At 54.3% G+C, this 25,601-nt stretch overlaps 1 protein-coding gene across 2 annotated transcripts in view; it reads right to left on the reverse strand.

Annotated features, from left to right (window-relative positions):
• Nucleotides 1-1,540: 1,540 nt before the first annotated feature.
• Nucleotides 1,541-25,601, reverse strand: part of LOC116955529 (uncharacterized) — a 49,562-nt gene continuing 25,501 nt past the window's right edge. For both annotated transcript variants that reach the window (XM_076053237.1, XM_076053236.1), the window contains exons 11-25: nt 22,976-23,206; nt 20,919-21,133; nt 18,747-18,953; nt 17,300-17,327; nt 15,964-16,140; nt 14,893-15,152; nt 14,336-14,463; nt 13,915-14,031; nt 11,598-11,720; nt 10,765-10,857; nt 10,138-10,471; nt 9,673-9,791; nt 8,735-8,803; nt 5,801-5,951; nt 1,541-4,399 (exon numbers count right to left, since the gene is read on the reverse strand). In XM_076053237.1, coding sequence (XP_075909352.1) covers nt 3,803-4,399; nt 5,801-5,951; nt 8,735-8,803; nt 9,673-9,791; nt 10,138-10,471; nt 10,765-10,857; nt 11,598-11,720; nt 13,915-14,031; nt 14,336-14,463; nt 14,893-15,152; nt 15,964-16,140; nt 17,300-17,327; nt 18,747-18,953; nt 20,919-21,133; nt 22,976-23,206 — 2,849 coding nt within the window. In that variant the 3' untranslated portion in view covers nt 1,541-3,802. The remainder of the gene's footprint in view (nt 4,400-5,800; nt 5,952-8,734; nt 8,804-9,672; nt 9,792-10,137; nt 10,472-10,764; nt 10,858-11,597; nt 11,721-13,914; nt 14,032-14,335; nt 14,464-14,892; nt 15,153-15,963; nt 16,141-17,299; nt 17,328-18,746; nt 18,954-20,918; nt 21,134-22,975; nt 23,207-25,601) is intronic.

Genomic DNA, 25,601 nt, shown 5'->3' on the forward strand with positions numbered 1-25,601 from the left:
GTCTCTCTATGTGTCTCTCTATGTGTCTCTCTCCGTGTCTCTCTCCGTGTCTCTCTCTGTGTCTCTCTCTGTGTCTCTCTCTGTGTCTCTCTCTGTCTCTCTCTGTGTCTCTCTCAGAGCTTGCATTCATTCACACCTAATGATGGCTGCTTGTTGCAATCGAAACGTCGTATTCAATTATTTATTTTATTTCTACGTACCTTTACCGAGAGAACCAGAGTAATGGTTATTATATTCTGGTGAATACGGTTCGCGTGGAAAAGTAATTTAGTGATACATTAATCCTTCAGACCCCATCACCACCACCAACATCGATTCGATAAATATCAACAATTCGTGGCCACGACTCGAATCAAAAGATCACTTGTCCGTCTCGTTAACTTGTCACAGTTTGCGTTTGTTTTATATTTCTCTAATTTATACACACAAGGGCTGTATCCTAAGTCGGCTCAAGCTTTGAGCCGCTCAGCCTGATGAACGATTTGGGCTCAGCCATGGCTCAGCTCAGGGGGCTCAGCTGGTTGGAAAATCCTGAAGCGCGGCTGGGACCCCCCCCCATCCATCCACCACTGCTCAGAGCCAGCTCCAGTTAAGCGTGTGGCTGGCTCAGCTGAAAGCAAGAGTGAAACCTGAGCCAAACTTCGCGACTGAAACGACGCGGGAGCCTCGAGTCTGTGCAACCTGCCGCGTTCGCGGGCAAAAGCTTGCGTTACAATCGCCGCCGGGCTTGGGAACACACTCGCGCTTTGCTGACACCGTACGGATTTCCCACGCCTTGTGCGTTAAAATAGCAGACAAAGATGCGCTGCGTGCATGTGTGTGTGTGTCGTGTGTGTGTGTGTCGTGTGTGTGGTGTGTGTGTGTCGTGTGTGTGTGTCGTGTGTGTGTGTCGTGTGTGTGGTGTGTGTGGTGTGTGTGTATGTCGTGTGGTGGAAATGTAAGGCCGTGTCTCTCTCGCGTGTGTAGAGGTGTAACCATTCACTCCCTCCCTCCGTAGGTCGTCACCAGTTGGTTGGAGGGAAGGGAGGGGGCCGGTCACGATCCACTTATTACTTTATAACACTGTGGTTGAACGTAGCGGCCTTCAGTGGCTGCGGGCGTGGGGGAGGAGGGCGGGGGGAGTCAAGCGAACCCGTTATCTACAACGTACAGGGCCGCGAGCATGAGCGGATCGACACGAAAGATGGATGTCATCGTTTGCGCCTCCGAATCGTGCGTCATCACGAAATCGTGCGGACCGATCGCTCGCTCGCGCGTGCGTGCTCGGGGAGTGTAACTGGCGCGGCAAAAAAAAACCTTTCCGGGCGCGATGCCCTTTTCCGCTTACTCAAACGGACGCACGACGGGTACGGAAAAGAATCAAAGAAAAAAAATACGGGAGGAAAAAAAAAACTTGCGGTACTTTTACTATTTACAATTCTCTCATAAACATCGCTCGCGCACAACGAGAGCGGACGCGGGGGGCCGTGTGTGGGGGGGGGTGGGGGGTGGGGAGGGCGGGGAGGGTGGGGGGGGTGGGGAGGGTGGGGAGGGTGGTAACCTGCGCTCGCGAGCCGAGGCAGGGAGAATGCCGCTCGCGTTTGGCAGCGCGTGCGTCGAGGCCGACTGCTTTGAACAACGGGACGCTTCCTTCCCCATCGACGGTCCTGCTGATTGCAGAGCAACACACACAGCAGCAACCCACCCCCCCCCCCCGCCCCCCAACTCGCCACCAAATTCCACATTACTATGGCCGGGACTAACAACAGTCGACATTCCCACACGGTTGTAATCGTCATCGTGACTATGGAGGGATGGTGGCCCGAGTGGAACCCTCGACCCCCTGGATTGGAAAACACAAAAGCACGTTGAGTTACGCTGGCCTGAGCTCATTATTCATCAACCGTGGAGGGGCGCGATGGGCCAAGTGGGCCCCCCCCCCCCAAATGAGATCAGAATCTGCTTCTCGTCCGCGTTACAAGCAGAGCGAGGCTTAACGAATGACGGCAAGCAAATGAGGTGCAAGCCTTGCACACTCGAACCGGGGCGAGCGCTGCAAGCAAGCGCCCTAAGGAGGCCGACACACAAGGGGGTGGGGGGGCCAACAACACCAGGCCGGGCCGCCTTTGTCTCCCCAGTGCTGACGTTCACACACTGCACCAGGTGCTCATTTGAGGCTGAGTCAACCTATGCGAGGCACAGGACCGGTTCAGATAGATTCGTCGTGTTGGCTGCGAGCTGGAATGAAGCTCGGGTTCGTCGGGTTCCTAGCACGGCGCGTCAACTACTGCGCCACCACTCCCCACTCGCACGCACACATTCATACTCTCACACACACACACATTCATACTCTCACACACACACACATTCATACTCTCACACACACACACGCATTCATACTCTCACACACACACACATTCATACCCTCGCACGCACACATTCATACACACACATTCATACTCTCACACACACACATTCATACTCTCACACACACACATTCATACTCACACACACACACACATTCATACTCTCACACACACACACACATTCATACTCACACACACACACACACATTCATACTCACACACACACACATTCATACTCTCACACACACACATTCATACTCTCACACACACACATTCATACTCTCACACATTCATACTCTCACACACACACATTCATACTCTCACACACACACATTCATACTCTCACACACACACACATTCACACTCTCACACACACACACATTCATACTCTCACACACACACATTCATACTCTCACACACACACATTCATACTCTCACTCACACACACACATTCATACTCTCACACACACACACACATTCATACTCACACACACACACACATTCATACTCACACACACACATTCATACTCTCACACACACACACACATTCATACTCTCACACACACACACACACATTCATACTCTCACACACACACACACATTCATACTCTCACACACACACACACACATTCATACTCACACACACACACACATTCATACTCACACACACACACACATTCATACTCACACACACACACACATTCATACTCTCACACACACACACACACATTCATACTCACACACACACACACATTCATACTCACACACACACACATTCATACTCTCACACACACACATTCATACTCTCACACACACACACATTCATACTCTCACACATTCATACTCACACACACACATTCATACTCTCACACACACACATTCATACTCTCACACACACACATTCATACTCTCACACACACACACACATTCACTCTCACACACACACATTCATACTCTCACACACACACATTCATACTCTCACACACACACACACATTCACTCTCACACACACACATTCATACTCTCACACACACACATTCATACTCTCACACACACACACATTCATACTCTCACACACACACACATTCATACTCTCACACACACATTCATACTCTCACACACACATTCATACTCTCACACACACACATTCATACACAAACACACACACACATTCATACTCTCACACACACACACATTCATACTCTCACACACACACATTCATACACAAACACACACACACATTCATACTCTCACACACACACACATTCATACTCTCACACACACACACATTCATACTCTCACACACACACACACACATTCATACTCTCACACACACACATTCATACTCACACACACACACACATTCATACTCTCACACATTCATACTCACACACACACATTCATACTCTCACACACACGCACGCCGACGCGCAACCACGCGCACCGCACGACCGCCGTCACGTCTCGACGCCGAACTTTTTGTGCTCCGACTCGTCCGTTGTCGACGATGAGGAATTGGACACTCGAACCAGCCGCTCCTCCTCCTCCTCCTCCTCCGTCATCAACTCCAGCCCACAGTCGTCGTTGGACGACTCCACCACCCGCTCCTCCCGCTCCCCCTCTTCCTCCCGCTCCGACGTCGTCATCTCCTCGTCGGCCTCCTCCTCCCGACCCCCTCCCTCTTCCCCGCCCCCCGTCCGCGGCGGGTCCCCCGCGGGCCGGGGCCGGGGCCGGGGCCGGGGCCGCCGCCGCCGCCGCCGCTCCGACCCCCCGCCGCTCCCCGCGTCTCCGTCTCTCCCTCGCCCCTCGCCCGAGTCCCCGTCCCCCCGGGGTGCCCCGCACGGGTCCCCGCTGGGCTCGGGGCTCGGCGTGCCGGAGGAGTCGGGGGTGGCGTGCCGAGGGGGGCGCTCGACGGGCAGCGCGCGGGGGGCGCGCTGCAGCTGGTGGTGCAGCAGCAGGATGAGCTGCTGCAGCTCCTCCCGCTTGCGCTTCACACGCTCGCGCGGGAACCAGCTCTCCAGCTGCAGCGGCAGCTCGAAGGACGCGACGGGGCTCTGGGGGAGAGGAACGCGGTGGGCGGGGGGGAGGGAGGAGGAGAAGGGTCGATTAAGAGACGCTCATCCACACGCAACTATCTTTCACTACTTTTGTGTCTGCTAAAGGTGGCTGCGAGGGTCGTGGGCGCGGTGAAACAAGAACAATTGGTTGGGTCGGGTGGTGGAGGGTCTTACGAGAGAGTGTGTGAAGGCTATACTAGGGGGGATCTTTGTCTCGTGCGAGTTTGTGCGTGTACAGAGCACACAGGAATCATCAAGTGACGATGACAGACTACAAACTGAGCGAGACACGGAACGCACCACACTCACAATACTCGCCACACTCAACACACCACACTCACCACACTCACCACACTCAACACACCACACTCACCACACTCAACACACCACACTCACCACACTCAACACACCACACTCAACACACCACACTCACGACATCATACTCAACACACTCAACACACCACACTCACCACACTCATGACATCATACTCAACACACCACACTCACCGCATTCACTACATCACACTCAACACACCACACTCACCGTATTCACTACATCATACTCAACACACCACACTCACCGCACTCATGACATCATACTCAACACACCACACTCACCGCATTCACTACAACACACTCAACACACCACACTCACCGTATTCACGACATCACTCAACACACCACACTTACCGTATTCACTACATCATACTCAACACACTCAACACACTCAACACACCACACTCACCGCATTCACTACAACACACTCAACACACCACACTCACCGCATTCACTACATCATACTCAACACACTCAACACACCACACTCACCGTATTCACTACATCATACTCAACACACTCAACACACCACACTCACCGCATTCACTACATCATACTCAACACACTCAACACACTCAACACACCACACTCACCGCATTCACTACATCATACTCAACACACCACACTCACCGCATTCACTACATCATACTCAACACACTCAACACACTCAACACACCACACTCACCGCATTCACTACATCATACTCAACACACTCAACACACCACACTCACCGCACTCACGACATCATACTCAACACACCACACTCACGACATCATACTCAACACCCAACACTCACCGCACTCACGACATCATACTCAACACACCACACTCACCGCATTCACGACATCATACTCAACACACCACACTCACCGCATTCACGACATCATACTCAACACACTCAACACACCACACTCACCGCACTCACTACATCATACTAAACACACTCGAGACACCACACTCACCGCATTCACGACATCACACTCAACTCACCACACTCAGAACATCACATCCATCTCACCACGCTCAACAACACCACAGTCGCCACCCGTGGGGTAGTATTACCTCAAAGAAGCTCTCCACGTACTGCAGCAGGTACACCCCGCAGTCGCTGAAGTTGTCCTGCTGCGGCACCTTGGGGCAGCAGTACCTCATCGAGTCCTTGGTGAAGGGCCGGGCTTCCCCTCGGCGCATGAACCACTCCACCTCCAGGTACCTGCCCAGGAGGCAAAGCGAGTTTCCCGCTCAACCGAGCGTCGGGTCATTACGTAGAGCGAGGGAGAACAAGTATTTGATCCCCTGCTGATTTTGTACGTTTGCCCACTGACGAAAGAAATGATCAGTCTATAATTTTAACGGTAGGTTTATTTGAACAGTGAGAGTCAGAATAACGACAACAAAAATCCAGAAAAACGCATGTCAAAAATGTTATCAATTAATTTGCAGTTTAATGAGGGAAATAAGTATTTGACCCCTCTGCAAAACATGACTTGGTACTTGGTGGCAAAACCCTTGTTGGCAATCACAGAGGTCAGACGTTTCTTGTAGTTGGCCACCAGGTTTGCACACATCTCAGGAGGGATTTTGTCCCACTCCTCTTTGCAGATCTTCTCCAAGTCATTAAGGTTTCGAGGCTGACGTTTGGCAACTCGAACCTTCAGCTCCCTCCACAGATTTTCTATGGGATTAAGGTCTGGAGACTGGCTAGGCCACTCCAGGACCTTAATGTTCTTCTTCTTGAGCCACTCCTTTGTTGCCTTGGCCGTGTGTTTTGGGTCATTGTCATGGTGGAATACCCATCCACGACCCATTTTCAATGCCCTGGCTGAGGGAAGGAGGTTCTCACCCAAGATTTGACGGTACATGGCCCCGTCCATCGTCCCTTTGATGCGGTGAAGTTGTCCTGTCCCCTTAGCAGAAAAACACCCCCAAAGCATAATGTTTCCACCTCCATGTTTGACGGTGGGGATGTTGTTCTTGGAGTCATAGGCAGCATTCCTCCTCCTCCAAACACGGCGAGTTGAGTTGATGCCAAAGAGCTCCATTTTGGTCTCATCTGACCACAACACTTTCACCCAGTTGTCCTCTGAATCATTCAGATGTTCATTGGCAAACTTCAGACGGGCATGTATATGTGCTTTCTTGAGCAGGGGGACCTTGCGGGCGCTGCAGGATTTCAGTCCTTCACGGCGTAGTGTTACCAATTGTTTTCTTGGTGACTATGGTCCCAGCTGCCTTGAGATCATTGACAAGATCCTCCCGTGTAGTTCTGGGCAGATTCCTCACCATTCTCATGATCATTGCAACTCCACGAGGTGAGATCTTGCATGGAGCCCCAGGCCGAGGGAGATTGACAGTTCTTTTGTGTTTCTTCCATTTGCGAATAATCGCACCAACTGTTGTCACCTTCTCACCAAGCTGCTTGGCAATGGTCTTGTAGCCCATTCCAGCCTTATGTAGGTCTACAATCTTGTCCCTGACATGCTTGGAGAGCTCTTTGGTCTTGGCCATGGTGGAGAGTTTGGAATATGATTGATTGCTTCTGTGGACAGGTGTCTTTTATACAGGTAACAAGCTGAGATTAGGAGCATTCCCTTTAAGAGTGTGCTCCTAGTCTCAGCTCGTTACCTGTATAAAGACACCTGGGAGCCAGAAATCTTTCTGATTGTGAGGGGGTCAAATACTTATTTCCCTCACTAAAATGCAAATCAATTTATAACATTTTTGACATGCGTTTTTCTGGATTTTTTTGTTATTTTGTCTCTCACTGTTCAAATAAACCTACCACTAAAATTATAGACTGATCATTTCTTTGTCAGTGGGCAAACGCACAAAATCAGCAGGGGATCAAATACTTTTTTTCCCTCACTGTACGTACGTGTGTTCAACTTCTTTCACATCGTACGTAGCCGACCGTGCAGGGCCAGTGCTGGAAATTCCTCATTCCTATGGTGGGGGGAAAGTCCATGCAAAGGACAACCCTTCACTGAGCTATAGCGACTCGTTTTCAGGAGGGTCCTGCCAAGAGTTGGGAGGCGTTTAAGCTTCCTGCTGCTGCTGCTGCTGCGTGATTTCAATTGAGTAATTTGCAGGTAATATTTCAGCATTGGAATGTTTTGGCCGATAGCGGTCACATTGTGTGTGCGTGGTGTGTTTAGCTATGGGAGGAAAGCGGAGAACCCGGAGGGAACGCACACAGAACAGAGGGAGAGATACAGAACACACAGACTCCACACAGAGATGCGCCCGAGTGTGTAATGGAACCCAGGAGATTCTTCAACTAAACAAAAAAATAAGCAATTTTTTTTCTTACCAGGTAAGGCCCATTGAGCTGTAACAGCTCTTTTTCAGAAGCGACCTGGCCTTCACAAATGATAGCTCAACGAAGTGACTTGTTATCACGTGGACATTTACAGCAGCAGCCAAATACGCCGATTATAAACGTGGAGGGAAAGACTCGAGAACCCGGAGAAAAATCCACGCCACCACGGGGAGAGAGAGAGACACGCAAACTCCAAATATACAGCAGCAGCAAGCGTCGGGGTCGGGATCAAACCCACGACCTCCTGGACACCAGGCGAGGTAGTTAACATCTCCTAGCCACAGTGATGATGATGAGAGACACAAACTCTAAATATACAGCAGCAGGCGTCAGGGTCGGTATCAAACCCACGACCTCCTGGACACCAGGCGAGGTAGTTAACATCTCCTAGCCACCGTGATGATGATGAGAGAGAGAAACGCAAACTCCAAATATACAGCAGCAGCAGGTGTCAGGGTCGGTATCAACCCCACGACCACCTGTATACCAGGCGAGGTAGTTAACATCTCCCAGCCACCGCGGCGCCCACTCCCGTGTGCGTTACCACCGTGCCACCACCCTGTCGCTGCAAACGACGGGGCCGGATCAACCTCCCGCTCTCCCGCCGAGCGCTGCCGAGCCGCCGACGGCGCGGCACGGTGGGGGAAGAGACCCGCGGCCGCCCGACCGCCACTCACTCTCGCAGCGTCTTGGCGACCGCGTTGCGACAGGAGCCCTTGAGCGAGTCCATGATGACGATGCAGGGCCTGCGCACACAAAGACAAAGATTCCCCACCCCCCCCGTGCAGCCTTAGCGGACTGTTGGAGCTAAAGCTGCTAGTGAGTAGCAGCACCTACGAAGGCCGGCACGGCACACAAGCGGGTGGGTGGCCAGCACCAACAAAGGTAAAGATCTCCCTATAACCTTAACAGACTGTAGGGGCAAGTGCTGTTAAGCAAACACCTACGAAGGCCGGCACGGCTCACGAGGGGTTGGGTGGCCAGCACCACGCCCGGCCGCCTTTGTCTCCCCAGTGGCGATGTTTTTACACACCGCACCGGGTACTCATTCGAGGCTGAGTCGACCTCGGGGAGACACCGGACCGAGTCAGAAAATTGTCACTGGTTGTTGGCTGTGAGCGGGAATCGAACTGGGGTCGCCGGGTTTGTAACTCCGCACGCACAGAAAGGACGCCCGAGTTTGGAATCGAACCCAGGCACCCCCCTTTTGTTGCTGTGAGGCCAGGGGTGTTACAACTGCGCCACCCTGACCCTTTCCCCGTTCCAAAACGTCTGCAGGTTGCGAGCGGCTCGGCGTTCATTTCATTTACAGGAGGCGTAGCAGCAGTAGCAGCAGTAGCAGCAGTAGTAGCAGCAGCGCCGCTGTTTTTAAGGACGTCGTTACGCGCCGCGGAGTAGCGGACACGACCGCCGCACTCCACGATAGCCGGCGCCAAACTGTGCCAAGGCGCCCTCCCGCGCGTGGCCCGGTGGGAGCCTCGGTACCGATAAAGTTATTCCGTTCGGCGACGTCCACGCGAGTCGTCGGAATGGCGAAGGGCCAGCCGGGTCGGCGCGGTGAGCCTGCCGAGTGAATCGCGGGCCGCACGACGATCGCGGCACCGGCGGCACTCACTGCTTGCAGACGGTGTCCGCGTCGCGGTGGCAGCGTCCCGGGATGCGTGCCGCTGGGGCGGCACCGTTACGCGCGGGACGCTGCCCCTCCTCGCTCTCCCCCACCTCCTCGCCCGAGTCCTGGGCAGGGGGCGGACACGCCCACGTCATCGTCGTCGTCGTCATCGTCACTGACCCACGTCGTCGACGTCGTCATCGTCGTCGTCGTCGTCGTCACTGACCCACGGCAGAGGAGTGTGACTCGCAGCATTGTGGGCGACGATGGTGGAGAAGAGTGACGCAGTGAAGGCGAGCAACTCGGTGAAGGTGAGTGGCTCGGTGAAGGTGAGAAACTCGGTGAAGGTGAGAAACTCGGTGAAGGTGAGCGGGGGCTCAGTGAAGGCGAGTGACTCACGGTGGGCGAGTGACTCACGGTGGGCGAGTGACTCACGGTGGGCGAGTGACTCACGGTGGGCGAGTGACTCACGGTGGGCGAGTGCTCCAGGCTTATCGTCTGCTGCATCAGCTGCTCCGTGGTGTCGTCCGACCCGGCCTGGCTCTCCGTCTCTCCGTCCTCCTCCTCTGCGACCTTCGACCCATCAAACACCTCCACCCTGGTGGGCGCAGCACTGCTGCTGTTGCTGCTGTTGTTGCTGTTGCTGCTGCTACTGCTGCCGTTGTTGTTGTTGGTGGGGGTGATGGTGGTGCCGCCCTGCTTGCCGCTGCTGTTGCTGGCTGCGAAGGTGAGGCTCTTAGCCTTTGGGACGTAGCACTTTCCCTGGAGCCCAGGGAAGCAAATGACTGCCAGGAACCAGTGGGAGCTGCATAGAGACACACAAACACACAAACACACAGACACACAAACACGCAAACACACAAACACACAAACACACAAACACACAGACACACAAACACACAAACACACAAACACACAAACACACAAACACACAGACACACAAACACACAAACACACAAACACACAAACACGCCCGTCTCAACGCCCGCCCCCACGCTCGTCCCCACCCCCGCCCCCGCGCCCGCCCCCACCCCCGCCCCCACCCCCGCCCCCACCCCCACCCCCACCCCCGCCCCCACGCCTGCCCCCACCACTCACGTCTCGTTGATCGGCACGAAGACGAAGTCCTTGGTGAAGATGTCCACGTGGCGTGTCCAGGTGCGCACGCGCCGGTGCCTCCGCTGGGGCAGCCTGGGGCGAGCACGTCGGGGGGGGGGGGGGGCGAGCACGTCGGGGGGGGGGGGGGGGGGCGAGCACGTCGGGGGGGGGGGGGGCGAGCACGTCGGGGGGGGGGGGGGGCGAGCACGTCGGGGGGGGGGGGGGGGGGGCGAGCACGTCGGGGGGGGGGGGGCGAGCACGCAGAAGGTCAATAAGACTTTCACTTCGGCATCCGCTCACCCGCCGATACACTCGCTCACACGAAGACAAAGATCCCCTGCTGGGGGCGAGCGCTGTGAGCGAGCAACACCTTTGAAGAAGGCCGGCACGGCACACGAGGGGGGTGGGTGGCCAGCACCACGCCCGGCCGCCTTTGTCTCCCTAATGTTGTTTTACATATCGCACCGGGTACTCATTTGAGGCCGAGTCAACCTCGGCGAGGACCAGGACCGGTTCAGAGAATCGTCACCGGTGTTGGCCGTGCGCGGGAATCGAACTCGGGCCGCCGGGTTCGTAGCGCAGCGTAGCGCTAACCGCTACACTAAATCTTGACTTAAAGCTTTCGTGACCGCAGGAATTCATATCGCTTGGGTCTTTCGGTAAAGTCACGTAGATATGTTCAAAGAAAATAAGGAAAAACTACGACGATCGAAAACGCCGTAGTCAAACGCTGCCGCGCAAGTGGACACACACACACACACACGCGCTACCGCACACTCCGTCTCGGGGTGCGAGAAGGCATGGGGGTCGGTCGGGGGAGGGGAGAAGCTCACGTGAGGCCGGCCGCCTCCTCCGAGCGGCTCTTGTCGCGCTGGTTGAGTCGCTTGTAGAAGAAGGAGCTGAAGATGTGGATCCGCTCCGAGTCGGCCTTGTCCAGCTTCTCCATCACCAGGTACCTGGGTCGCACGCCGCACGCACATACACAGCACAACACACGTGACACACACATACACACACAGCACAACAAACATGACACACACACACACAGCACAACACACGTGACACACACACACACAGCACAACAAACGTGACACACACACACACAGCACAACACACGTGACACACACACACACAGCACAACAAACATGACACACACCACACAGCACAACACACGTGACACACACACACACAGCACAACACACGTGACACACACACACACAGCACAACACACGTGACACACACACACACACACAGCACAACACACGTGACACACACACACACAGCACAACAAACGTGACACACACACACAGCACAACAAACATGACACACACACACACAGCACAACAAACATGACACACACACACACACAGCACAACACACGTGACACACACACACACAGCACAACACACATGACACACACACACACAGCACAACAAACATGACACACACACACACAGCACAACAAACATGACACACACACACACAGCACAACACACGTGACACACACACACACAGCACAATAAACGTGACACACACACACAGCACAACACACGTGACACACACACACAGCACAACAAGCGTGACACACACACACAGCACAACACACGTGACACACATACACAGCACAACAAGCGTGACACACACACACAGCACAACACACGTGACACACACACACACAGCACAACAAACATGACACACACACACAGCACAACAAACATGACACACACACACAGCACAACACACGTGACACACACACACACAGCACAACACACGTGACACACACACACACACAGCACAACACACGTGACACACACACACACAGCACAACACACGTGACACACACACACACAGCACAACACACGTGACACACACACAGCACAACACACGTGACACACACACAGCACAACACACGTGACACACACACACACAGCACAACAAACATGACACACACACACAGCACAACAAACATGACACACACACACAGCACAACACACGTGACACACACACACAGCACAACACACGTGACACACACACACAGCACAACACACGTGACACACACACACAGCACAACAAACATGACACACACACAGCACAACACACGTGACACACACACACACACAGCACAACACACGTGACACACACACACACAGCACAACAAACGTGACACACACACACAGCACAACACACGTGACACACACACACACAGCACAACACACGCGACACACACACACAGCACAACAAACATGACACACACACACAGCACAACACACGTGACACACACACACACACAGCACAACACACGTGACACACACACACACAGCACAACAAACGTGACACACACACACAGCACAACACACGTGACACACACACACACAGCACAACACACGTGACACACACACACATAGCACAACAAGCGTGACACACACACACAGCACAACACACGTGACACACACACACAGCACAACAAGCGTGACACACACACACAGCACAACACACGTGACACACACACACACAGCACAACAAACATGACACACACACACAGCACAACACACGTGACACACACACAGCACAACACACGTGACACACGCCACACACAGCACAACACACGTGACACACACACACACAGCACAACACACGTGACACACACACACACACACAGCACAACACACGTGACACACACACACAGCACAACACACGTGACACACACACAGCACAACAAACATGACACACACACACACACACAGCACAACACACGTGACACACACACACAGCACAACAAACATGACACACACACACACACAGCAGAGACCAACTCTGCACTGCCCGTGGAACCCGGGTTCACCACTCGCTATCTCGCCGCCGTGGCCCCTGAGCTGCCGGCCTCCTGCACAGGCTGAGATCTTGACGCTCACTCCGCTGCTGCTGGTTCTGCTGCCGCTTCTGCCCGATACTTCTTCTGCTGCTACTTTTACTTGCCGCTGCCGCAGCTTCTGCTGCTTCCACTGCCGCTGCAGCTTAAGCTGCCCCTGCAGCTTCTGCGACTGCTGCTACTGCTGCTGCTGCTACTGCTGCTGCTGCTACTACCTCTGCTACCGCTGCTGCGACGTCCGCAGCTACCTCTGCAGCTTCTGCCGCTGCCGCGCCGCTCACTTGAGATAGAAGTCGATGATGACGTCGTTGAGGAATTCGCCTGGGTTGAGGCAGGAGAGGTCCTCGCTCGTCACGCTGATGGCGCCCTTGGCCGGTGGCGGAGGGAACACCACGAGCCTGGAGAGCAAACGGGGCGGGGTAGAGGACGCGGGGCGGGGTAGAGGACGCGGCGCGACGCACGCGCCTTCGTGTTAGTGCCGTCGCGGTGTCTGTAAGTGTGCATTTGAATTTCTGTCACGCCGCACGTCGCCAACCGGCGGTGCGGCGTGACCCCCTCTCTCTATGGGCCGGCCCTGGTGGCGATGACGTTGGCGGTGGCGATGCACTGTTGGTGCAGGTGCCGGTCGCGGCGATGCCACGGTCGGCGTTCATCGTTCTGCGTCGGGTGTCGCGTGCGGCCGTGCCCGGCGGTGAAACTGACGTCTCCACGGTCACCGAGAAGCCGTCGGCGCCGGTCGGCGAGGCGCTCGCGCTGCTAGCGCTGCTTGTGCTGACGGCGATCCTCCGCGTGGTGCGCAGCTGGTACGACGGGAACACGCAAACGGGCACCTGCGTACGCGGCAAAAGAGACGGGGGGGGGGGGGGGGGGGGGGGGCAAAGGCGCCATTGGGCGAGCGCCGGTGAAAATGCCGGCAACGGCACACGGGGGGGGGCTGGGGTTGATCAGCACCGCGCCCGGGCCGCGGCCGCCTTTGTCTCCCCAATGACGACGACGTTTCGCATCGCCGCGCCAGGTGCTCATTTAAAGCGAGTCGACCCAGGGGAGGGCCCAGCACCGATTTTACATGCTGCGACAGAGGCACTCGGCAAAAGAGGGGGTGGGGGGCACCGGGAATGTTGACCTAAGGCGGTGGCACCTAGCCTGGCACAGGGTACTGTGACCGTTGGAGGAAGGTGGGGTGGGTTGGGGGTGAGGTGAGTGGGCACAGTGTCGCGCAAAACCCCCCTCTCTCGCTCCGCGGGCCTCCCGCCCCGCACCTTGCGACCACCGGCGGGCGAACGGACTCCATCCTCTGCGGACGACGAGGAGGCGAGGCCCTCATCGGCCGCCGCGGGGCCCGCCGGGTCGGCCGTGCCCAGGATGAGCCTCTGGTTGGCCTCGCTGGTCTTGATGTGCCGGCAGAATCCCCGGATGCTGTTGCGGCATCCGATGGCTTCCATGAGGATTTTCAGCTCTTTCTGGGCCGGTTGCTCGGGGTAGCTGTCCAGCACCAGGATGATGTACATCTCCCTGGGGTCTACAAAGACACAAAGACCCCCCCCCCACCACAATCCAGGAACCCTTAACGGACTGTTGGGACGAGCGCTCTTAGCGAGTACCGGCGCGGGTTGGGGTGGGGGTCAGCGCCACGCCGGGCCAACTTTGTCTCCCCAGTGGCAACGTTGACACATATCGCACCGGGTACTCGTTTGAGGTTGAGTCGACCTCGGGGAGGCCCGGGACGATAATTTGTCATCGGTGTTACTCGTGAACGGGAATCAAAGTCGGGTCACCAGGTACGAGGCGCAGGGCGCTAACTGCTGACCCACTGCTCACCGGGCTCTACACACACACACAGGGACGGTGACATGATGGCCGAGCGACAGAGCACTCGCCGCTTTTTGCAGAGGTTTGCGGTTCGAATTCGGCAAGCCGCCCTGTTTCATGCCACCGGTGGTCATCTTAATTATGACGCGGAGATTCATCAACTACAGCATCATCATCACCACCTCCGATTAGCATGGCTGGCTCGGTACGGTGCGAAAGAAGTTCAACATACACAAATACATCACAGAACACTCCTGTCACTCCTGCCAAACTCTCTCATCTCACTCTCCTCCCCACCACGCGTTCTCCTACCTCTCCTCTCCCATCTCACTCTCCTCTCTCATCTCACTCTCCTACCTCTCCCCTCTCATCTCACTCTACTCCCCACCACGCACTCTCCTACCTCTCATCTCCCATCTCACTCTACTCCCCACCACACACTCTCCTAACTCCCCCCCCCTCTCATCGCATCTCTCTCCTCCCCCCACCAGGCCCTCTCCTACGTCTCCGCCTTCACTCACCGTTGCCTGTCGGATTGAACCATTCCTGCTTGTCACGGCTCATCTGCAGCTGGTGGCAGAAGCGCAGCGCGGCGATGGATGTGGTCTGGATGAAGAGCATGGAGCACGTGCGGTTGAATGCCATCTCAAACAACGTGAGCTCCTTGGCGGCCAACGTCAGGGCCTCCGCCTTCATGTCTGTGGAACGATAATGATGTGTGTCAGCGCGTGTGTGCGAAGCGGTAGCGTAGGGGTTAGCGCTACGCTGCGCTACGAACCCAGCAACCCGAGATCGATTCAAGCTCACGGCCAACGCCGGTGACGATTATCTGAACCCGGGCCTATGCCTCCCCCCCTAGGTCGACTCAGCCTCAAATGAGTACCTGGTGCGGTGTGTGAACATCGCCACTGGGGAGACAAAGGCGGCCGGGTGTGGTGCTGGTCACTCACCTCCTTGTGCCCCGTTCTGACCTTCACAGGTGTTTGCTAACAGCACATGCCCCAACACAACAGTCTGTTGAGACTATACGGGCATTCTATGTTTTTGTTTAACTTTTTTCATCACACTGTACGTAGCCAACTGTGCTAATCGGAGGTGCGGGGGGCGGGACAACAAACGAAACACTAATAAGCCGTTCTAAAGAAATTAGTTTTCCATCTAGATGTAAAAGTGCTTAGCTCCAACGGCCACCTAATATCGGAAGGTAGAGAGTTCCAGATGGCCGCAGAAGCATTTGGAAAAAGCGTGATGCGGTGACCCGTGTTTGCTCGGTGGCTCGCCAAAAGCCGCTGCAAAGACGACCGGAGTTCGCGCGATGGTTCATGGTCCTTGACAACATCAGCAAGGGGTTGCGCTTTATTCGTGGAAAAGCATTCTGCGTGCAATGAGTGGCACGAGGTAAACCAGCGCCTGGCCTGCCGGTATTGGGGGCGATGATTGCCGTGTGCTCCAGCCTCGGGCACCCCAGGGGGCAGCTATGCGTTATAAGTGCCTGGGGTTGATTCCCGACTCGGGCGCCTTCCCGCGTGTAGTTTGGACATTCTCCCCCTGTTCTGCATGGGGTCTGTCCGGCTAAAAATGTAACCGGCGATGCCTCAAAACATCCCGAATGTCTCAGAACAACTGCCTGCAAGTCACTCAATGGGGATCACGCAGCAGCAGCAGCAGCATTGCCCCGCGCCCCCCCCCCCCAACCACTGTGACGACGTTGCAGGACCCTCGTGAATGAGAGTCTTGATTGAGACTTGTGGAGGCTTTCCTGGGTGGACAGCAGCGGCGATAATATTTACTTGTATTAGTATCGGTGTGAACGTCGCCTTGCGGCCGTCTCTCAGCACTGACGAGCACGCCACTCACCTTCAAACCGCAATCCCTCCTCCGAAAACTGAAAGGTGAACAAAGTCAAAAATAAAATTAAATACAGACACAGAATTCGGATGCTGCCGTCCCCCTCGTAAGCACGGGCTTTCTCCTCCCAAACGCAAAACCATTCAATCAAATCGAGGTGCATTTGTTGCGCGGAAAGTGACGTGTAGCCCGTTGCCCGGCTAGGCTCGCAAAGGCAGATTCCGCGGTGCTATAAGCACGGAACAAAGACGACGCCGACGACGTCGGAGTGATCCGCGCGGAGGAACAGGCATCACAGTGATCCGTGCCAAGAAGGACAACGCGTCGGAGATACGGCCAAGAAAAAAATGCGGAAAGAAAAGAAAATTGAACGGTGTTAACGAAAGAAAAAAAACGAATTGCCCAAATGTCCCAATGCAAGACCCTCCTGGCCCAACGAGTCTCGGGGTAGCCGAGCGAGCCGTTCCCGGGGTAAACAAATGGCAGAGCAGAGATGTCCCCATCCCCCGCTGTCGAGCGAAACCCCTCCGGTCAAACTCCATCCGCCAATCAATGTCATCAGCGAATGCTTGTTTGCATGTTCTGCCACAAGTACGTGTGGTTGATGCAGACTTGATTCCTTGCAAAAGCTATCTACTATTTGATCTTTGAACATCTTAACACCTCCTGTTTGATTGCAAGAATGGGTAAAATATATATATAATTATTATTACAGTAAAACCTTGGATCGCGAGTAACTTGGTCTGCGAGTGTTCTGCAAGACGAGCAAAATATTTAAATAAATATTAATTTGATCAACGAGCGAGGTTCTTGCAATACGAGCAGTGAACGTGTATACGCATTGTACTGCCAAGCATCACGTGATCACAACTGATGTACGAGTGCTTTGATATACGAGTGCTTTGGATTACAAACACGTTTCTGGAACGAATTATGCTCGCAATGCAAGGTTTTACCGTGTTATTCTTCACACTCCTCTTGCCTTCCTACAGTGGGTTTTCGATTTGTTTACCGTTCCAACTTCCTGGGACCGTGCCCCAACTGGACAGCTGCGAGTAAGATCTTCATACCTCATCGGATTCCTCGAGAATAGATACAGATGCCGATTAAACTTACAAATGAAAGTTTGTCCCTTGTGCCACTCCAATTCATCAGATCCCCCCACCCCCCTCCTCCTCCTCCAGCCTGCACAGGTGTCCAAACCATCAAAACCTCTTGCTAATCCTCATTATAGTACCATCATCATCTTGGTGTTATACGAATATGGTGGCTCTGTCGGCGGTGGCGGTGCCTGTGGTGGTGTTGGTGGTGGTGCCGGCGGTGGTGCATGCGGTGGTTGTGGCGGTGGCTGTGGTAGCGGTGGACGTTGTAGCGGTGGCTGCGGTGCCGGCGGTGGTGCCGTTGGCGGTGGCTGTGGTAGCGGTGGCAGGTTGCGTTAAGCCGCGTGCGTCGTTACCACGGCGAGACACGGCTCCCGGATCTTGAGCGTCCCCACGCGGAACATGCGGCACACCAGGCTGACGGAGGCCGACTCGTCGAGCCCCAGCACCCTGCTGGGGACGGTCGTCAGCGCCAGCCTGGCCGTGCCGGCGCTGCCACCGCGGGAGCCCCTCCTCGCCACCGTGAGGCGCGGCCGTTTCACCGGCACCGGGCACTGACCCAACTGCGAGGTCGCGCGCACAAGCAGAGAAAAGGAGATGCCTCCTCACCGCACCCAATCCCTCTAACAGACTGCTGTACGCACCGTGCGTAGCCAACCGTGCTGTTAGCCAGCGGACAGCTACCAAGGTGGGGGGAGCTTCCATTTCCGTTCCCTGAAGAAGCTCCCGGGCACCGTGTAAGGGGGGAAGGGGGGGGGGAACGGGGTGGGGGGGAAGAGGGGGCGGGGGCAGGGGCAAAACGTCGGAAATCACGCGACAACCAGAGACACGCCGGAGAGCCACGCAGCGGCGGTGGCGGCAGCGGCAGCGCGACCAAGACAAGCGACTGGCGCGACCGTCGCCGGGGTTGCTAAAACCGCTTGTGGCAATGGAACAGGAGCGGCGCTCAGATGTCCAAGCACCGAACAGATGCCCCTTGTGCAAGGCATCGAAAGTCCGCAATCGGTTTCAAGGACCACGCGTGCATTATGAGAGGATGTTTTTTTTTGTTTTGCATGTTTCACCAAAGGCACGTGCGGTTAATGCAGACTTGATGCCTTGCGAAAAGGCTTCGTGTGAACATTTTCGCACAACTCCCCGTCTCATATTGCCAGAGAGGGTAAACACACGTTGTTATATTCTTGGTCCTGTCGGTAAAGACACCGCGTAGAAGGGAAACAATAAAATAATAAAAATATAAAACAATGCAATTCTCACGACGTTTCGACTGCAACACAAGCAATCATCATCAGGTGTGAAAACCACATATCGTTAAATTTCGATGTAAAGCTTTCGTGACTGCAAGGACTCATCTTCTTTGGTTCTTTCGGTAAAGTCACGTAGAATGAGAATAACATAATAAACTGATAAAATATTGTGTTATTTTATTTTATCAATTTATTATTTCATTCTCATCCTACGCGACTTTACCGAAAGAACCAAAGAAGACACATATTGTTGTTCCATCATTTCGACACTGGCACAAAAAAAAGTTTCCGCGTCGACAGGGGTTCTAAACGATCGCCGGCAAGCCCGGCGCTGTGGGAGGCGGCCAGGGGTTTGGTGGATCGCGCACGAACGTCGTGGAACCCGCCTTCCCGTGGACGTCGAGGAGGAGCCAAATGCCATGGGCTCGCTGGCAAGGCGAGCGGAGCAGAGTGGACTATAACCTCTGTCGGTAGGGGAGGCGAGCAGTTTCTCTCCTCCCAAGTGTGTCATGGACACATCTCTCGCCGTTAAGCGGCCGAAAGCATTGGGCAGATCAAGGCCCAATGCAGTAGCAGCAGGAGGAGGACTCCTTCTGGGAGCTCCCCCCTCGGACTTTCCTGGATAAAAATCAATAAATGATACATTTTCTCTTTGGGTCTTTCGGTAAAGTCACGTAGAGAGAAAAATTATTTTCAAAGATTTTTTTTTCTAAATCTCGACGTTTCGATCGCAACACAAGCAATCGTCCTCAGGTGAAAAAAATATTTTTTTATTTTTCTATCTACGTGACTTTACCGAAAGACCCAAAGAGTATTTATTCCTGCAGTCACGAAAGCTTCAAGTCAAGAAGTGATCAATTATTTACATATTAACCATTTTCCACGCTCCGATGACGCACGTGTACATCTTGAAAACGAAACCGGAAGACTAAATAAAATAAAAAATAACTTTATCGGTACCGAGGCTCCCGCAAGGCCATTCGGGAAGGGCGCGTGGCACAGTTTGGCGCCAGCTATCGTAGAGTGGCGGCGGTCGTGCCGCTACGGGTCTCTGTGGTGAGCAACAACGTCTTTAAAAACGACGACGCTACGACTCCCCGAACAAAACTTGACGGCGAGCCGCTGGCGCGTCCTGAGATTCGGCGGTGAACGGGGGGACACCCGCCCTGCAACTTGCAGGCGTCATCGGAACGGGGAAAAGTGTTTAATGTCTAATCGTATATATTTATACATTCCGGCGAGCCAGGTCCTCGCGGGCCCAGCGGGGCGGAGCTCTCCCACCTTGTTCTTCATCCTGGCCTTAATGCTCATGGTGGACTTGGTCGACAGCTGGAAGAGGTTCCCAAAGTCGTCATCGTTGTCTCCTCCCGCGGGCTGGTCGCCGGCGGCGGGCCGTTCGTCCACCGACGCCGCTTCGTCGCTCGGCAGCGCGGGACGCTCGTCGGCCGAGCACGGGCCCGAGACGGGCGACGAGGTCTCGCGACGGTCGCTCGGCTCTACGGGGACGGGGACGGATGGTCGGTCGGAAGGTCGTTCGGACAGATGGTCGGACGGACGGACGGACGGTCGGGTGGACGGACGGACGGACGGTCGGATGGACGGACAGTCCGACGGATGGCCGGCTGGTCGGTCGGACGGATGGATTGTCCGTCGGTCGGTCGGTCGGACGGACAGTCCGATGGTCGGACGGACGGCTGATGGACCATCGGTAGGTTGGACAGATGGTCCATCAGCCGGTAGGACGGACGGAGAGCCGGACAGACGGAAGGGCCGGTCTGTCGGACGCGAGTTACTTTTCACAATCCTTTAATTATTTACCACGGGCTTGTTTTTTTGCAAACGGTCGTTTTGTGTGGACTAACCGTCGATGCGGGACGTGTATTTTTTGTTATTGTAAATGTTTCGTTCTACATATCTGCTCTCGAGTATGCTGACAAGGTGTGTGCGCTCAGGAGCTCGATGCCGACGTCGAAGTCTGCTGCTCTATTTTACTCGATGATTCTATCATCCACGAACTCGAGCCCACCGAGGGATCAGCTATTTTTTCAGAGGCGACCTGGCCACAACGTGATCTTAGCTCGGCAAAGTGGCCGATATCACAATCACACACGTGGGAGCCAAACAATCGAGACTCGAGCTGATTCTCAATTTGGAGGAGGGAAATCACCAGAGGTGCCCGGAGAACGATCCACAAGACCACCCATGGAGAGAGAGAGAGAGAGAGGAGATAGAGAACAAAGCGGACTCCAAACATATAAGAGGCCTCATCAGGGCTTCGGATCGAGCCCACGAATTCCTGCGGAGCAGGCAAGAGAGATCAAATCTCCCCACCACCAACGGCACGCCAGAGAAAACAGGAAACCGCGGTGAACGTCAGAATGATTTCCTGCTGCTCACGAGTCCAAACCTGTCAACCCCTTATCAGCGCCTACCTTATTACAGACCGAATTCGACCTTATTGGTGACCCCGTGCCCTTAGAGGTCTCCGACAAAGTCCCATCACAGGTGACAAACAAAAACAAAGACGCAAAAAAAATGTGTTTTTTTTGCCCGTATTGAAACGGCTGTATGCTGCACGGACCTGAAAAAACGCAATTTCCCTGCCCGAGAAAACGGGTAAACCGTACGGGTTGCCAGCTATGCGAGTACTTGGAGGCATTCGTGGTCATCTCCTGTTTTCCACCCTGCTGAGCCAGCCGTGGAAATTCCTCATTCCCATGGCGAGGGCGAAGTCTTATCCACAGGACAGCCTCGTTAACTAACTATATGTTTTTATTTTACCGGGTAAGGCCCCACTGAGCTACGTAGTTCTTTTTCAAAAGCGACCTGTCCACAAGTGACAGCTCGACCAAGTGGCTTGTCGCGTGGAAATTTATAGCAGCCAAATACTCGAAATGCGTGACGTCGATTCTAAATGTGGTGGGAAAAACCGGAGGACCCGGAGAAGAATCCACGCGACCACGGAGAGAGAGACACGCAGACTCCAAATATACAGCAGCAGCAGGCGTCAGGGTCGGGATCGAACCCACGACCTCCTGTACACCAGGCGGGGAAGTTAACATTTCCTAGCCACCGTGATGATGATGATGAGAGAGACACGCAAACTCCAAATATACAGCAGCAGGCGTCAGGGTCGGGATCAAACCCACGACCTCCTGTGTACCAGGCGAGGTAGTTAACATCTCCTAGCCACCGTGATGATGATGAGAGAGAGAGAGAGACACGCAAACTCCAAATATACAGCAGCAGGCATCAGGGTCGGGATAGAACCGACAACCTTCTGCATACCTGGCGAGGTAGTTAACATCTCCTAGCCACCGTTGACTGCCACTGCTCACCTCTGATGCTGCGGCGGCCGACCACGGGACTCGTGGTTCCCCTGGGCGTGCCGCCGGTGGTGGACGTGGCGATGGGGGAAGCGCTGACCGAGGAGTTGGCCGCACTGGTGGTGCTGGTGGGGGTAGCACACCAGCCAGTGTCGACCTCAGACACCGAGAGCGGCGTCATGGTCAGGGCGGTGAGGCCGGAGCTCCGAGTCTCCTCGTCCTCATCGTCACTCGACAGCACGACTGGAGGGGAGGGAGGGGAGGGAGGGGAGGAAGCGAGGGGAGGGAGGGGAGCGAGAGGAGGGAGCGTGGGGGGGGAGGGAGGGAGCGAGGGGAGGGAGGGGAGGGAGGGGAGGGAGGGGAGGGAGGGGAGGGGAGGGAGGGGAGGGAGGGGAGGGGAGGGAGGGGAGGGAGCGGAGGGAGCGAGGGGAGGGAGCGAGGAGAGGGGAGGGAGGGGAGGGAGGGGAGGGAGGGGAGGGAGGGAGCGAGGGGAGGGAGGGGAGGGGAGGGGAGGGAGGGGAGGGAGGGAGCGAGGGAGGGAGGGGAGGGAGGGGAGGGAGGGGAGGGAGGGAGCGAGGGGAGGGAGGGGAGGGAGGGGAGGGAGGGGAGGGAGGAAGCGAGGGGGGGGAGGGAGGGAGCGAGGGGAGGGAGGGGAGGGGAGGGAGGGAGCGAGGGGAGGGAGGGGAGGGGAGGGAGGGGAGGGAGGGAGCGAGGGGAGGGAGGGGAGGGAGGGGAGGGAGGGGAGGGGAGGGAGGGGAGGGAGGGGAGGGAGGGGAGGGGAGGGAGGGGAGGAAGGGAGCGAGGGGAGGGAGGGCGCGAGGGGAGGGAGCGAGCGAGCGAGGGAGGGAGAAACTATTATTATGCTTATATATTAGTTTAACACGTAGTAGGTTTTCGCAACCAATATCATCCATAAAAGGTTTTTTTGTTGGGTTAGATCGCGTATAAATATATAAATGTGTCGTTAAAACCCGCCACCACCCGACACAGCCAACGAGCAAGGGTTGTCACGTAAACAGAACGTGCCAATTCGTCACAGCTGCGAGGCGCTGTTATACTCCATGTTGTAAAACCATACCAGTCACAAGCTAATCCCTCAGTTATTTCAGTGCTAAATTCTCCTGTTTGATTTGTACTAGGTGCCTCTGCGGATGTGTATGCTTTGACTTTAACATAGCCATTTCTGTGACCAGTCACAAGCTAATCACTCAGCTATTTCAATGCTAAATTCTATGCTAATTCCTTTGTCAAGGCGCTCTGTTTCTTCTCAGACAGCTTAAAGGTCGCGGTCTGAGCTTGGCTGTGCTGGCTCCAGCGCTGTCCTCCAGACAGTCTCGTCCCTTCACCTGATGAAGGCCGCTTGTGTTGTGGCCGAAACGTCGTGAGAATTTTATTGTGTTATTTTATCAATTTATCATTTTATTCTCATTCTACGTGACTTTACCGAAAGAACCAAAGAAGATGAATCCTTGCAGTCACGAAAGCTTTAAATCGAAATTTATACTGAGTTTATTGATAACATTGATGTAGTTTATATTTTAGTTTTTTATCAGTTTACTATGTGGTTTTCATTATCATGTAGTGTATACCCAGTTACTTTATGTTAATAGCTCAACTTATTGAAGAATATATTGAGTACATTTATTATATTGATGTAGTTTATACTTAGTTCTTTCACATCGGCTTATTGTATGATAGTTGTGTAGTTGCAGTCCTTTAGCGTCAATATACTAAATGCCTCTGTTGATATGTAAACTCTGACTTTAACATAGCTACTTCCGTGACCAGTTACATGCTAATCCCTCACATTAACATCATGCTAATCTCCCAGTTACATGCTAATTTATGACTTTAACACCCTGCTAATCCAACACTTTAACACAGCTATTTCAATGCTAAATTCTCCTGTTTGATATGTAAACTCCTTTGTCAAGGCGCTCTGCTCCTCCCACCCAGCTTAAAATACGCTGCCAAGCTTAGCAGTGTTCATTGAAGCGCTGTCGTCCCGACAGTTCTGTTCCTTCACCTGAAGAAGGCTACTTGTGTTGCGGCAGAAACGTCGTGAAAATTTTCTTTTATTGTTTTATTTTTATTATTTTATTTCCATTCTACGTGACTTTACCAAAGGAATCGAAGGTTGTAGATTTCTTTAGAATCGGCCTATTCCCGTTTAATCGACCCCACAAACGCTCACCAGATATCGATTCTCGCCAGTTCTGTATGCGGGTTGACGCCACACACTTCACGGTCATTACCCACCCCCCCCCCAAAAATACAAAAGTCTATTTTCATACGTTTTACATTGTGTACAGTATGGGAGCTAGCCACGTGGCAAATGTAAAGTTTGTAGCCTAGTACATTATACCCAATACTCCCCCCCCGTGCAGTGCCAAGTGGTTGTTACCCGCAGCAGCCTATCAAAAGGCTGCTTAACCCAGCCCTCCCACCCACCCACGCCCCCTTACTGACTCCTCCCCCCTCCCTTAACCTGTATATAATCCCGCTCGTCTCTGAACTGTGCTCCTGACACAGATATTCTGCGTTGACTTTTCCACCTGAAGACGGAAGCTTGTGTTGCCTCCGAAACGTCGTGATTTAATTATTTTCTTTTATTTTGTTTTATTTTACCTACGTGGCT

This window comes from Petromyzon marinus, chromosome 60, assembly GCF_048934315.1.
Source record: "Petromyzon marinus isolate PM22_M1 ecotype Great Lakes invasive population chromosome 60, UKy_Petmar_22M1.pri1.0, whole genome shotgun sequence".
Lineage (NCBI taxonomy): Eukaryota > Metazoa > Chordata > Hyperoartia > Petromyzontiformes > Petromyzontidae > Petromyzon > Petromyzon marinus.